Raw genomic sequence first — 12,885 nt, 5'->3', positions numbered from 1 at the left:
CATCAGCTGGTGCCCCTGACCACGCCCCCACAGCCCACAAGCTGATGTCACCCACTCCTCAGAGCCCACCAGCTGGTGCCCAGACCTCTCCCCCAGAGCCTAGCAGCTGGTGCCCCTGACCCCTCCCCTAGCAGCCATCAGCTGGTACCCCTGACCAGTCCCATAGAATCACCACCTAGTATCCCTAATCTCTACCATTGACCCTATTGCCTTGTGACCCCGGAAACTTCCACTCAAACCCACCAGCTGGGGTCCTGGACTGCTCCCCCAGAGCCCACTAGCTGCTTCCTGACCCCTTGCCCAGAGCCCACTAGCTGATGTCATTGATCCCTTACCCTGAGTCCACCAGCTGGTACCCCTGAACTCTTCCCCACAGCCACCAGTTGGTGCCCCAGACCCCTCCCCCAGATTCAACAACTGGTGCCCGCCTACCTCTCCTCTCAGAGGGCACCAGCTAGTACCCCCAACCCCTCGCCCAGAGCCCACGAGCTGGTGCCACTGACCCCTCCCCCAAAGCCCATCAGCAGGTGACCCTGACCTCTACCCTTTACCTCATTAGCTGGTGCCCCTGACCCCTCCCCCAGAGCCCACCAGCTGGTGCCACCCACCCCTCCCTGCAGAGCCCACCAGCTGGTGCTCCCCACCCCTCCCACAGAGCCCACCAGCTGATGTCCATGGCCCCTCCCTCAGAGCCCATCAGCTGGTGCCCCCAGACAGTACAGGATTAAGTGCTGCCCTGGAGAAACCAGTTACCCCCACAGGAAAGAAAAGCAAGGACTTGCTTGGGGTCCCACCTCTGGGGGCTCACCCTACAGTGCACACTCTATCGTGTCCACATTCCCCACCCCCACTCCCACCACAAACAGCAGCCATGGGTCACACTGATACAAGTGGGCAGAACCACAGGGTATCAAGGTGTGTGAGTCCAATCCCAAGCAGTTCCACTTGTCAGACTTCGAGGTGACCTACTGGTCAGACAAATGGTAAAAAGCCAGGAGAGGAGCTGGGGTGAGAAGGGCAGGTGTGCTGCACAGGGGACAGGGGACCCAGTGGTGGTGATGGAACAGCTGTCCTCATCGAGGTCACAGGGGCCACACATGTGACCAAGGCACAGACACCAGCAAGTGTGTTCACACGTGCTGGCGCATCAAGTCTGCGGGGATCCTGCATGAGCTCTGTTAGTGGCCCGTGTCCCACCCCTGATCGTGACCCCAGACTCCAGGAGGCAAGACACCGCCCTGTGGGACTGGGGCAAGAGTGCACAGGCCTCCCTGCTCCTTCCCGTGCTCCCTGTGAATCCACCATTATTTCAAAGGAGTCATAAAGGAAAAGAAGCTGTCTCAGAGGACGGGGCTCCGGATGTCTATGCAGGTTGGGAGGAAGCAGCAAAGGGGTATCTCCCACCGTAAACCGCCCCGCACTGTTAGGGTTCTCTGCCACATGCACCTGTGTTTTCATTTTAAGTCTCGGGTAAAAACCACCCTCAGAGACAACATGAAAGATGGCAGGGGAGGAATCAGGCAGGGCTGGGCACAATGTGAGGTCATGGGGGAGCACCAGCCTCTGAGGGTCCTGGCCAGGGAGCCAGGTTCCCAGGGGTGCTGAGGCAGGTCAAGGCAGGCAGGTCCCCATTCTGGGCTCAGGCACTTCCCTGGCCACCTGTGCCCATGACTGTGCGCCAGGCAGACCCTGGGGACCAACAAAGCTAGAGTGCACCCTGGCCCCCCTGTGCCCCCAAATCAGACTGTCTGCTGCACTTGCTACAGCTGAGGAACAGGGGGTGGTGGGGAGGAGGTGCACCTGTGCCCAGGGTTGCTTGCCAGGCCTGACCCATTCAATGTCAGGAGCACCAACACCCCCAGCCCTGAGTCACAAGCACAAATGTCCCCAGATGCCTGGTGGCACTGCCTCTGGGCCAGTGTTGCCAGGTAAATTTATCAGATAAACAGTGAACGATGTCTTTAGCAAAAAGCACCTTCCAAACACTGCAGAGAACGTCCTTACTCTAAAAGTCACCCGCTGTCTGTCGTGCCCTGCACTCTTGTTGCTAAGCATGGCTGCCCCTCCTAGGGTCACAAGTGCAGCTGCAGGAAGAGGGAGGCTGGGGGACAGCTGCGGCCTCACCAGCTGGCCTGGCTGTCAGGGCACAGGCTGTGTGAACACCAGAAAGGGAGGCCTGGGCCCGCCTAACCCCATGCCCAGAGCACAAGGAAACCCCTCCCCCAAGAGTCTGATGTCCTCTCTGCACAGCACCCACCACCCTGTCATCTGCGACCCCCATAAACACAGGGCGTCTACCCTATGATCACACAAATACGGTCCCTCGAGGACATGGCAGATGTCAGGGTGTGAGGTGTGGGCAGGTATGGGACACAAGGAGGCCAGCAGGAACAGGATTGTACCTGGAGAATTGAGTCAGGCTGACTGGTGTGCTCCAAGGCACTTGGGGGAGTGGCCTACCAGGTGCCCATGGAGGACTGAGGACATAGTGCCCTCCAAGGTCCCCAAGAGGTGCCCCAAGGAGTGAGACCACGGCAGGGGGACTGAGCGGAGGCCACATGGGAGCCACATGGGAGGTTCCTGGAAGTAGGTGTCCCTGGCCCCACATTCCACTGAGCACACACAGGCCAGACTGCACCACCCAGGAACTGCTGAGATCCACACGAAGGGAAAGAGGTGGGAAGGTGAGGTGCATGTCCTGCTGGAAACAGAGCAGGGGACCGACCCGATACGCAGAGCAGCAGACACAGACTGGGGAGCTTCCCACAAGAGCCAGCGATACCATCCGTAGCGGAACCCAGAGCACCTTGTATGCAGCCAGTGCCTGAGGAAGGCTCCCCAGACAGCACACGTGTGGTTGGGACAGGAACACACACAGCCTCGCCAGAGGGAACAGGACAGCAGGGGGAGGAGACCTGAAACATCACATGTGACCAGGGGCCATCACTCAGAACACACAAGAACACTGAAAAGTTCAAGGGTCAAGAAACAGACAACCCGGTTAGAAATGGGCCAGAGACCTTAACAGGCACCTCCCCACAAAGAGTATGCACGTTGCAAACAAGCCATTGCTTGCTGGTGGGGACCCGAAACCGCACAGCCATCATGGAAGTGTTTGGTGGTTTCTCAAAAAACCAAACATTGTTGCACGGTGCGACCCAGCAGTCGACCTTCTGGGCCTTAACACAAAATCCTGGACACAGATGTTTACGGCAGCTTACCCACAACCACCCAAACTTGGAAGAACCAAGACGTCCTCCACGAGGTGACGGGTGAAGAGACTGCAGTCCATCCATGCCAAGCGACATCACTCAGCGCTAAAGAGAAATGGCTTAACCACATATCACTAAGTGGAAGCAGCCAATCCAAGATGGCTGCCCACTGTGGGATTCCAAGTGCCCAGCGCTCTGGAAAAGGAAAAACCACGAAGACAGGAAAAGGATCCCCCCCCACCCAGTGGCTTCGGGGATTAGGGAAGGGAGGGATAACTCTGGGCACAGGGGGGCTGGGCTGTCAGGGTGGTGACAGCCATCACGTGATGGGTCCATGTCATCCCATACTTGTCCTCCCCACGAAAGGATGGGCCCTGGGTGCTGCAGCATCAATGCGGGTCCCCCAGGTGGGGACGCTGCCGTGAGGGAGTCTGTGCCTTCCCCGCGGTCATGCTGTGAACTTAAATGGGCTGCAAAAACTAAAGTCCACTTTCAAAGCAAAAATCCCAAGCTACCCCTAGAACAAGGTGTTACGCCTGGGAAACCAGAACAGGGGGCCACGAGGCAGGAAGTAAATGAACCAAAAGGAGAAACTCCAGAGAGCACCAGGCAGGGACAGAAAGCTGGACAGCGCTGGGCTCCCAGGAGAGTGGCCCTCTCTCCAGAGCAGCCCAGTCAGCCGCAGGTCAGGTGTCCTCCCCTCGATGCCCAGGCCCCCCATGTCCTTCCCCAAGTGACCCGCCCTGAAGATCCTTTCGCAGCCTCTGAGAGTTCACGCCAGATGCCCGGGCTCCGGGTGACCCCTAGCAATCCGCACCCTACCCGTCAGGCGGCCTGCCCTTCCGCGGCTCCCGTCCCTCTTCCCTCCCCCTGGGTGCCCCTGCCCCTCGACCTTCCCCCTGGCTGCGGCCGCCTCTCCTCCCTCCACCTAGGTAGCCCAGCCCCTTCTCTCTCCACCTAAGTGACTCGGCCCCGCCCGGGCTCCCGTCCCTCCTCCCTCCCGTTGGGTGCGGCCGCCTCTTCTCCTTTCCTCGGTGTGTCCCCGGCCCGGCTCCCGCCCCTCCCTCCCTCCGCCTGGGTGCCCCGCTCCGGATCCCGCCCATCCTCCCTCCCCCTGAGTGGCCCCGCCCCTCCCCCGCCCCTCCCCCGCCCCTCTGGGTGGCCCCGCCCCGGCTCCTGCCCCTCCTCCCTCCCTCCGGGTGCGGCCGCCTCTCCTCCCTCCCCCAGAGGCCTGCCCCTCCTCCCTCCGCCTGGTGCGGCCGACTCTCCTCCCTCCCCCGGCGGCCTGCCCCTCCTCTTTCCCCCTGGGTGTCCCCGCCCCTCCTCCCTCCTCCCTCCTCCCTCCTCCCTCCTCCGTGTGGCCCCGCCCGCCCCGGCTTCCACCCCGGCTGCCGCCCCGGTTCCCGCCCCGGCTCCCGCCCCTCCGCCTTCCCCCTCCCTTTAGGTACTGCAGACGCCCGCTCTCACCGGTAGACAATGACGTCGTATAGCGTGCGGCCCTGAATGTTGAGAAAGTGGGCGTAGCCCGCCCGCGCCGGGGGTAGGGTAGCGCAGTCCGCAGGACCCGGAAGCGGCAGCTCATTGGTCAGCAGCCCCAGGAGGAACGGCGCGGAGTCTGGCCCGCGCACGCGCACCAGGGTGCGCTCGCCCAGCGGGAAGCAGGCCCAGGCCGCTCCGTCCGCGGGGTCGCCGCCGTGACGGCTCGAACCGTGGGCGAGGCGGCGCTTCGGGGTCGCACGCAGCCGCCAGCGCCAGGCCCGGCTGCCGCGCCCCTGAGCCGCGCCCCGGAGCAGCGCCGCGGCCGCCATCTTAGGGAGGAGTAAGGCGGCTCGAAGGGGCGGGCTGGGCGGCGGCGCTGGCAACTGGGTGGACGCCACAGCGGCCTCTGCCGGCGGGCGGGGCTGCACGTGGGGGCGGGGCGTGCGCGGGGACGAGACATGCGGGGCGGGACTTGTGCGGAGAAGGGCAGGCCTGCGCGCGAGACGGAGCTTCGAGAGGGGCGGGAACGAAGTGTGCTGGGCGGGACTTGTGCCGGCGAGGGGCGGGGACGGAACTATGAGGTGGGGCTTGTGCCTGAGGGGCGGGGCCAGGCGCTATCCGTCCCGCCCCCTGACTGTCCTGGCTGGGCACCTCCGTAGGACGCACCTTCCCTGCTCCTGGTCTCCAAGAGGTTTCCTCTTGCTTTACTATGGTGATGTGCGTGTAAGATGAGGGTCTCCATCGCTGAAATCTCAAGCGCACAGTTCAGCCCCAGCCAGCGCGCGCTTATCGTGTACAGCCGTCCCCCACTTCTATCCAGAACTTGCCATCTTCCTGCCGACCACCAATCCCCTTCACCCGGCCCCCAGCCCGTGGGGCCCCCAGTCCCCTCTGTCTCCGGGAACCTGACTCTCATGAGTAGGATCGCACAGTGTGTGTCGTGCTGTGACTGGCTGATGCCATATAACGTCCTCCAGGTTCGTCTGTTCGGTAGCAGGTGTCCGATCTTCCTCTTGAAAGATGGGTGAGATTTTGTTGTATGGATGTCCCACAGGTTGCGGACGTCTGTGTTACTTCCACCCCTTCGGTGTTGTAGATGTTGCTGCCATATGTATGCACATCTCTCGGAGACCCTGCTCTCAGTTCCTTTGGGTGTTGTGTGTACAACCATGCTCCTGTGTGTCCTCTGCTCACACTCTGCCCTTCTCTCTGACACTTAGGATCACCCCCTGTGCTTGAGGGGAAGTCTGCGACACCAACTGGAAGTCTGCCACACCAGACTGCCACACCAGTCTGACCCTGTCCACATGGAGTCAGCGTCAGACCCCACAGGCTCAGCCCCACAAGACCACCCCCACTTCAGGTGCCAACCCCAAGTCCAGATGACACCTGTGCTCTGAGCCACAGGCAACAGATCAGAGGTTCCCACGGCCCTTCCTCAGGTTTGATGAATGTTCTGGAGGGGCTCAGAGAACTCAGGGAAATGTTTCACTTTCTAGATTAGTGGTTTATTACAAAAGGATATGACTCAGGGACAGCCTGATGGAAGAGACGCCCAGGGTGAGGCACTGGGGAAGGGGTGGGAAGCTTCCATGCCTCTCCAGACATGTCACTCTCCCCACATCTCCACGTGCTCCCCAGCCTGGAAGCCCCCCACCCCCCAACCCCAAGACCGTCCCTCTCAGTTTCATTGTATAGACGTGATTGATTAATCCATTGCCCATTGGTGATTGATTCCATCTCCCCTCCCCAGAGGTCAGGGGCAGGACTGAAGCCTCCAACTCTCTGGTCCCACGGTGGGGTCCATAAGCCACCAGCCGCCATCCCTAGGGGCTTTCTTTTTTTTTTTTTTTTTTTTAACGTTTATTTATTTTTGAGACAGAGAGAGACAGAGCATGAATGGGGGAGGGGCAGAGAGAGAGGGAGACACAGAATCAGAAGCAGGCTCCAGGCTCCAGGCTCTGAGCGGTCAGCACAGAGCCCGACGCGGGGCTCGAACTCACGGACCGCGAGATCGTGACCTGAGCTGAAGTCGGATGCCCAACCGACTGAGCCACCCAGGTGCCCCCCCTAGGGGCTTTCCAAAGTCACCGCAACAACATGAACTCGGGCTTGTTATGAACACCATGACACCTTCATTGCTGTCTTCAGTTGGGAAACCCAAGGGCTTTAGGAGCTCTGAGCCAGGAAAGAGTGACAAGGGCCAAGTCCGTATTTCTTACTATAAATCACACTATCAGGAATGTACCCTGAGGGCAATTGCCGGTTCATACAGTAATTCTGTGTCTAATTTTTCAAGGAACCTCCATACTGTTTTCCTAGGTGTGTGAATCAGTTGTGCAACAGATGCCACACACTGGGTGGCTTATACAACACACACCTGTTTCTCAAAGCTCTGAAGGCTGGAGGTCCAGGAACAGGGCCGGTGTCTGCTGATGCCTCTCTCCGTGGCGTGCACATGGTGCCTTGTCACCTTTGGTGTCTCTTCTGAGAAGACACCAGGCCTGCAGGGCCAGGGCTCGGGGATCCCTAATTACTTCCGGAGGGCCTATCTCCAGACACAGTCACACGGGGGACCAGAGCTTCGCATGTGGGTATTTGGGGGGCATAGCTTTTGAGCCCTGTTTCCCCCATCAGCTATTGTCCTGTTTTTGCTCCCCTTTGGGGGAAACTGAGAGACTGTGTGCTGCATAAGAACTGCCTCTTAATCCTCCTGCACTCCCCAGAGCCCCAGCCAAGGTGGGAGATGGAAGCTGGCTTCCTGCCCCCACCCTGGATCTGTGTGGTCTGGGCTCTACTGCCCACTGACCCTCCTGTCCTGATCGAGCTCTCTGAGCTCTAGTCCCAATGCTGTGTGCAAACGGGGCTGGAGGCGAGGCCGAGCCAGCCCCCGGTGTGGGGCTCCAGGGCCATCCTTGGGCCCAGCTCCATGCGTCCCCACCACGTCACCAATTCCCCCAACCACACTCCAAGTCTGTGTCCACACACAGGGCATTTCCCCAAAAGTCCAGACCCACAGCCTGCCGGGCATTTCCCCTTGAGTGTCCTGTTCCTGAAACATAAGCATGTTTGCACAAACATGACCTGCACACCCTCTAGGGCCCTAGAGCTCCATATCTGACACCTCCCCTCCACACACCTGCATCCAGGAAGTGGGGTGGCTGTGTGACACCTCACTCCCACAGCGCATCCCCCTGGGATTGATCAGGTGGTCTTCTCAGGACTGGATGCTGAGAGGACCACGTGAGAACAACTGTGAATGCTAAAGCGCACCCCACTATAAAGGGGTTGCGGCTCCATGGTTAGTGACCCCACGGCCTTCCACCCCAGGTCTTAGCACTGGCCCCTCACCCTGGCCTCCTCCTAAGGCCCTGGATACTCTGCTGATTCACCTGATCTGAGTGCCTATGTGGCTCCCTGCTGCATCCCCAGGGCACGGGTAACATGGGCCATCTCAGCGTGAACAGCCCATCAGCACACGGTTGGAGCGCCAATGCCAGGTGCCCGCCCATCCCTGAGCCTCAGGCTGCTCAGCCCCCCTACTTGCCCAACTCCCCCTTGTCCTGTCCAGCCCTACCCGAGGCCATGCTGCCCAAACCTGTGAGGTACTGGGTCTCTCCCAGCCGGGCCTGGCAAGCCTGGTGACAGCATGGTGAGGGATGCCGATGGCCCCCCGAGCCCCCTAGTGTCTCCCAGGCCCTCGGTCCCCCTCCTGGCTGGCATCCTGGCTGTGACCTGCCATTCCTGGTATGTGGCTCCCCTGGCCGCTGGCCACTGGCTGCTTGCCCTTCATGGAGAAGGTCTTCCTCTGCCTGGCCTGGCATTCCACAGGTGACCCGGCACGTCGCTGCCAGCTTGGGGAGGATGGAGAGGAAGCGGCCAGGACAACACGGGGGGGGGGGGGGGCGCGGTCCTCCAGCCTCACGTCAGCCAGCCCCTTGTTCAGCAGAGGAGTCTGCTTCCCACCAGCACTGCCGCCCGGCGCCACCGGGAACCGTCCCGACCTTCCTGGCGCAGTCCACTCGGCGCTGTCCAGCACAGCAACTACCCACACTAGGGCTGGTCAAGTGCACAGCAACTCAGACCAAGTTAAATGAAACTTTCAGCTTCTCGCAAGAGCCACACTGAAGTGCCCAGAACCACACGTGGCCAGTGGCTGCCTGCACCTGCCAGCTAGCACTTCTCCAAGCCCTCTACTCCGGGAAGCCCTCCCAGATCTCTGGGCCAGCCTGGCAATGGGGATCCTTGCACATGGGCTGCCCCTTCTCAGGTGCCCCCTGCCTTGCACCTTCAGCTCCGCATTTGTTGGGGACGGTGGCTGGGGTCTGCCTGGCTGCGGGGGAGGGGGGGAATGCCTGGCCGCAGAGCCTCTCAGGGAACCGCACTGGTGGACCTGGGTTGTGTGCCATTGCTTCTTCTGAGGCCATGAGCCCTGGAGGGGTGGAGAGCTGGGAACCCAGCAGGCGTGGGGGTCCTGGACCCTACTTCCCAGCTGCCACTGGGCCAGGGGTGGCTTCCTGTTATTCTCCCCTCACGGTCTCCTCCCTTCCCAAAGGCAGAGAGGAAGCTGCCTCCATTCTGGGAGCTCACAAGCAGCCGCCCCCTCCCCCCCCCCCCCCCACGGCCCTCTGCTCTCCCCGAACAGCCGGCCATTTGGCTCCAGCCGTGGAAACGGATGACAGTGAGACAAGAAGGCCATCCCGTCTGCTCCTGTTCTGGCCACCCCCCACCACCACCACCACGCAGTGAGGTGAGGCGGGGAGGCCTGGGCTCTGTGCCTTGGGTTCAGCCCTTCATCCTCATGCCATGCCAGGTGCATGGGGAAACCAAGGCACGCACTGAGAGGGGTCTGTCCAAGTAGCACAGTGAGCATAAAGCACCGCCTCTGGGAGTTCCCAGCCCCAAGCAGCTTATATGCCGCGTCCTTCAGAGGATTGGTTCAGGCGTAGCATTGGGGCTGTGTCTGCAATGACAGGGTGTCAGAGGCAGGACCCTGGGTGATGCACAGGTCCGCTGAGGCTGGGGACAGCCAGTGACATCAGTGGAGAGGGCGTGACATCAGTGAGGCATGGCATCAGTGGGAACCTAAACGATGGCCATGGAAAATTCACAAAACTGAAGGCCCCCAGTGGTATCCGCAGGCCCCAAGCCTTGAAACGGATGCCCTGTTAACACACTCTGGCCAATAGGATGTGTATTAGCTGGGGTTCTCCAAGGAACCAGCTCATGTCATTACGGGGCCGGCAAGTCTGAAATCTGCAGGGTAGGCTGGAGGCCTGAGAGCTGGGTTGTCGGCCCAGCCTGAGTGAGTCTGCAGGTTGGAGACCAATGTCCCAGCCCACTCAGGCAAAATGAGTTCCCTTTCACTACTCAGGCCTTCACCTGATTGGGTCAGGCCCAGCCACACTAGGGACTTCACTCAGTCTAAAGATTCAGTGTGAATATCATGCAGAATCACCTCAAAGACACCCCCAGAATTATGCTCACTCTGGGAATCCTAGGGCCCAATCAGGATGACACAAATATTACCAACAGCAGCACTTTGGACATAAATGGCTTCTTCTTCAGGAACCTCAGTCTTTGCTCTTATGGCCGTCACCTGATTGGATGAGGCCCACCCACCCTGGGGATGGCGATCTGCCTTACCAAAGAATGCTCATTGCCAGTGTTAATCTCATCTAAAAACACACCTTCACCGTGACATCTAGACTGGTGTTGGCAGGAACCACTGGGCACAGATACTCAGCCTGACCCACAGCAAACCAGTTTCCCCAGCAGCCCTGGGGGAGAGTCCTCCTCCTGATGACCCAAACTGCCTCACGTTGTATCTAGACCAATTGAGAGTGGGCGGGGGGAAGGGGGCTGAGATACAGAAATCATACAGGCTATACCCTTGAGGGGATTTATAGGAGGATGGTAGTGTTGTGGTTTAAGAAGGGTCAGTGGCCGCAAATTCCCAAAAGCAGTCCCCGGCGTGGGGTCAGGGGGCTTCACCTATGGCGGAGGGGGGGGCATAGCTGATTAAGCCTTGCAGGGTCCATGTGGCTGATGGCATTCTCCATGAGGCCACAGAGATCCTATCCCACATGTACCTCTTAAAATGTAACCCTGGTGGTCCCAGAAGGATCCTGGTTGCTCTTGGATCCCACAGGCCTGTGGCTGCAGTGGAAATGGTGTCACTTGGGGGCTGCCGATAAGAGTCATTGGCCTTTGCCAGGTACTCTTGAGTCACTGTGCTGTGAGGAGGTCTGAGCCACACACAGAGACTCTGACTCCCCCAGGACAACACTGCCGGTCACGTGACCCTTTCTGTCTTGGAGATGCAAGGTGTGTCTCTGCTCTGAATCTGGATTGGCATAGCTCTATGGGACTCCCTGGGACAGGGCTCCCCCAGGGGACCCAGCGTGTTCTTGGCATCAGAGGCAGGCTGACATTGGGATCAGGGTTTGGTCTGGGGACACCAAAGAGGGTTTGCAGGCCAGGAGGGGTGCTCTGGGCCTGAAGGGGACTGGGGGACCACTGGGGTCAAGAGCGATGGGGTTCCCCACCTATGTGCCCACCTCCGCCCTTCACGCTACAAGCTGTGACCAGCGTCCACATAATGACATCCACTGTACTCTGCCTTTCATGCCTGTGACTGTAGGCTGAACTTAGGCTCTGGGTATGTGTGCCAGGCTGTGTTCTTTGTTGTCACCATCTGTGTGTTCAGCTGTGCCCCCCATCCAGCCCCGCCCCGCCCACTACCCAACACTGAAAGGCACCCAACTGGCCTGGGCCTTGCTTCTTCCAGCAAGACTGGAGCTGAGTCAGGTGTCCCAGTAGGGCCAAGGCCATACACATAAAAGTGCACACTCACACGCGTGTGTGCACACATACATGTACACACACCACACCCGGGCACACTCACACACGTGCGCGCGCCAGGGTAGACATACATGTGTGCACCCACAACCTACGTGTGCGCATACCCCACATGCACACACAACAGGCAGTTGTAAACAAAAGTTAGTTTTATTTTGTTTCCTTTGCTTTGGCGGCTGTGTCTGAATTAGGGAGGGGGACGGAAGGAAGAGAAGGGGTAGATGGGAGCCAGGATCCCCATCCCCCAGAATGGCCCAAACCGGAGTCCCAGCACTCCCTGACAACAGGCTATCGGCCTCTTTGCAGAACCACACGTCTGTCCCAGGGGGAGGGGCCGAACCACAGAGGTACAGAAGCTCCAGAGAATGCAGTCCCTTCCACCCACCCCAGGGCCTCAGCACAGGAGGGAACTGGGGGGGGGGAGGGCTCCCACAGGACGATGTGGCACTCCCCTTCTGTCCCTCCCTTCCCGTCCAGACCTCGGTTTCCCTTCCCGTCCAGACCTTCTGTACCAGAAAGACCTAGGAGTGCTCTCAGCTCTGTAGGAAACAGGAAGTGGATTGGGGATGGAGGTGGGGGGTTTGGGAGGGAACCCCATTTGCTGCTGCAGGCTGTATGGACGAGCGCCGGGCCTGCCATGACACACATGGGCTGATCAGGGGAGCAGGGTGGGGGAGGAGAGGGCCAAGACACACCCCCCCCCACACACACACACACAGGTGAGGCTCAGACTGCCCCCACCCCCGCAGCCACAGTCCCATAAACCCTTTCGGGTTTAGGGATCAGAGCTGGGGACCCTTCGCAGGTCCCTCCTCCTCCTTCTCCCCTGGACAGAGGGGAGACCTCAGGCAGGGAGGGGCAGTGACGCTGAGCGGGTGATGCCTTCAACCTGGTGCCCCTCCCGGGTGGCCCGGAGCAGGCGGAGGAGAAAGAGAGGGCAGGTGGTTCTCCTCGCCCTGCACCCTGGCCTTCCCCCAGAGCCCCAGCCCCCCACCCCAGCCGTGGCCTGCAGGGGATCGGGCCACTTCAGGGGCGGGCCGTCAGATCCACACGGTGGTCTTCCCCTCCCTGCTGCTGGCACTGCCCTTCTCTGAGCCCGCCCTGGGCTTGGTGCCCGGCCTGCCCTGGCCCGTTCCCCCCGACGTGGCGCTGCCCGACCCGGAGGCGGGGGCGCCGGACCGCTGGGGCCCCCGGGCGGCCGCGGGGAGGCCGGAGCACGGCGGGCTCTCGCGGTCCTCCAACGCGTGCCCATCCCGCAGCGCCTGCAGCGCCAGGCTCGCCAGGTCACGGTCGTGGGAGCGCGCGCGCTCGGCCGCGCGCACCACCAGGCTGT

At 60.6% G+C, this 12,885-nt stretch overlaps 2 protein-coding genes across 2 annotated transcripts in view; both read right to left on the bottom strand.

Annotated features, from left to right (window-relative positions):
- Window positions 1–5,065, bottom strand: part of IBA57 (iron-sulfur cluster assembly factor IBA57) — an 8,061-nt gene extending 2,996 nt beyond the window's left edge. The window contains exon 1 of the mRNA XM_040454417.1: window positions 4,680–5,065. Within this exon, the coding sequence (XP_040310351.1) occupies window positions 4,680–5,020 (341 nt within the window). The 5' untranslated portion in view covers window positions 5,021–5,065. The remainder of the gene's footprint in view (window positions 1–4,679) is intronic.
- Window positions 5,066–10,671: 5,606 nt separating this feature from the next.
- The window catches only part of GJC2 (gap junction protein gamma 2), an 11,368-nt gene continuing 9,154 nt past the window's right edge, over window positions 10,672–12,885 (bottom strand). Inside the window, exon 3 of the mRNA XM_040454382.1 lies at window positions 10,672–10,685. Within this exon, the coding sequence (XP_040310316.1) occupies window positions 10,672–10,685 (14 nt within the window). The remainder of the gene's footprint in view (window positions 10,686–12,885) is intronic.

This window comes from Herpailurus yagouaroundi, unplaced genomic scaffold (genome assembly GCF_014898765.1).
Source record: "Herpailurus yagouaroundi ecotype Mexico unplaced genomic scaffold, PumYag 212, whole genome shotgun sequence".
Classification (NCBI taxonomy): Eukaryota; Metazoa; Chordata; class Mammalia; order Carnivora; family Felidae; genus Herpailurus; species Herpailurus yagouaroundi.
Note: the sequence above shows the minus strand (reverse complement) of the source record. Positions and strands in the feature narration are given on the sequence as shown.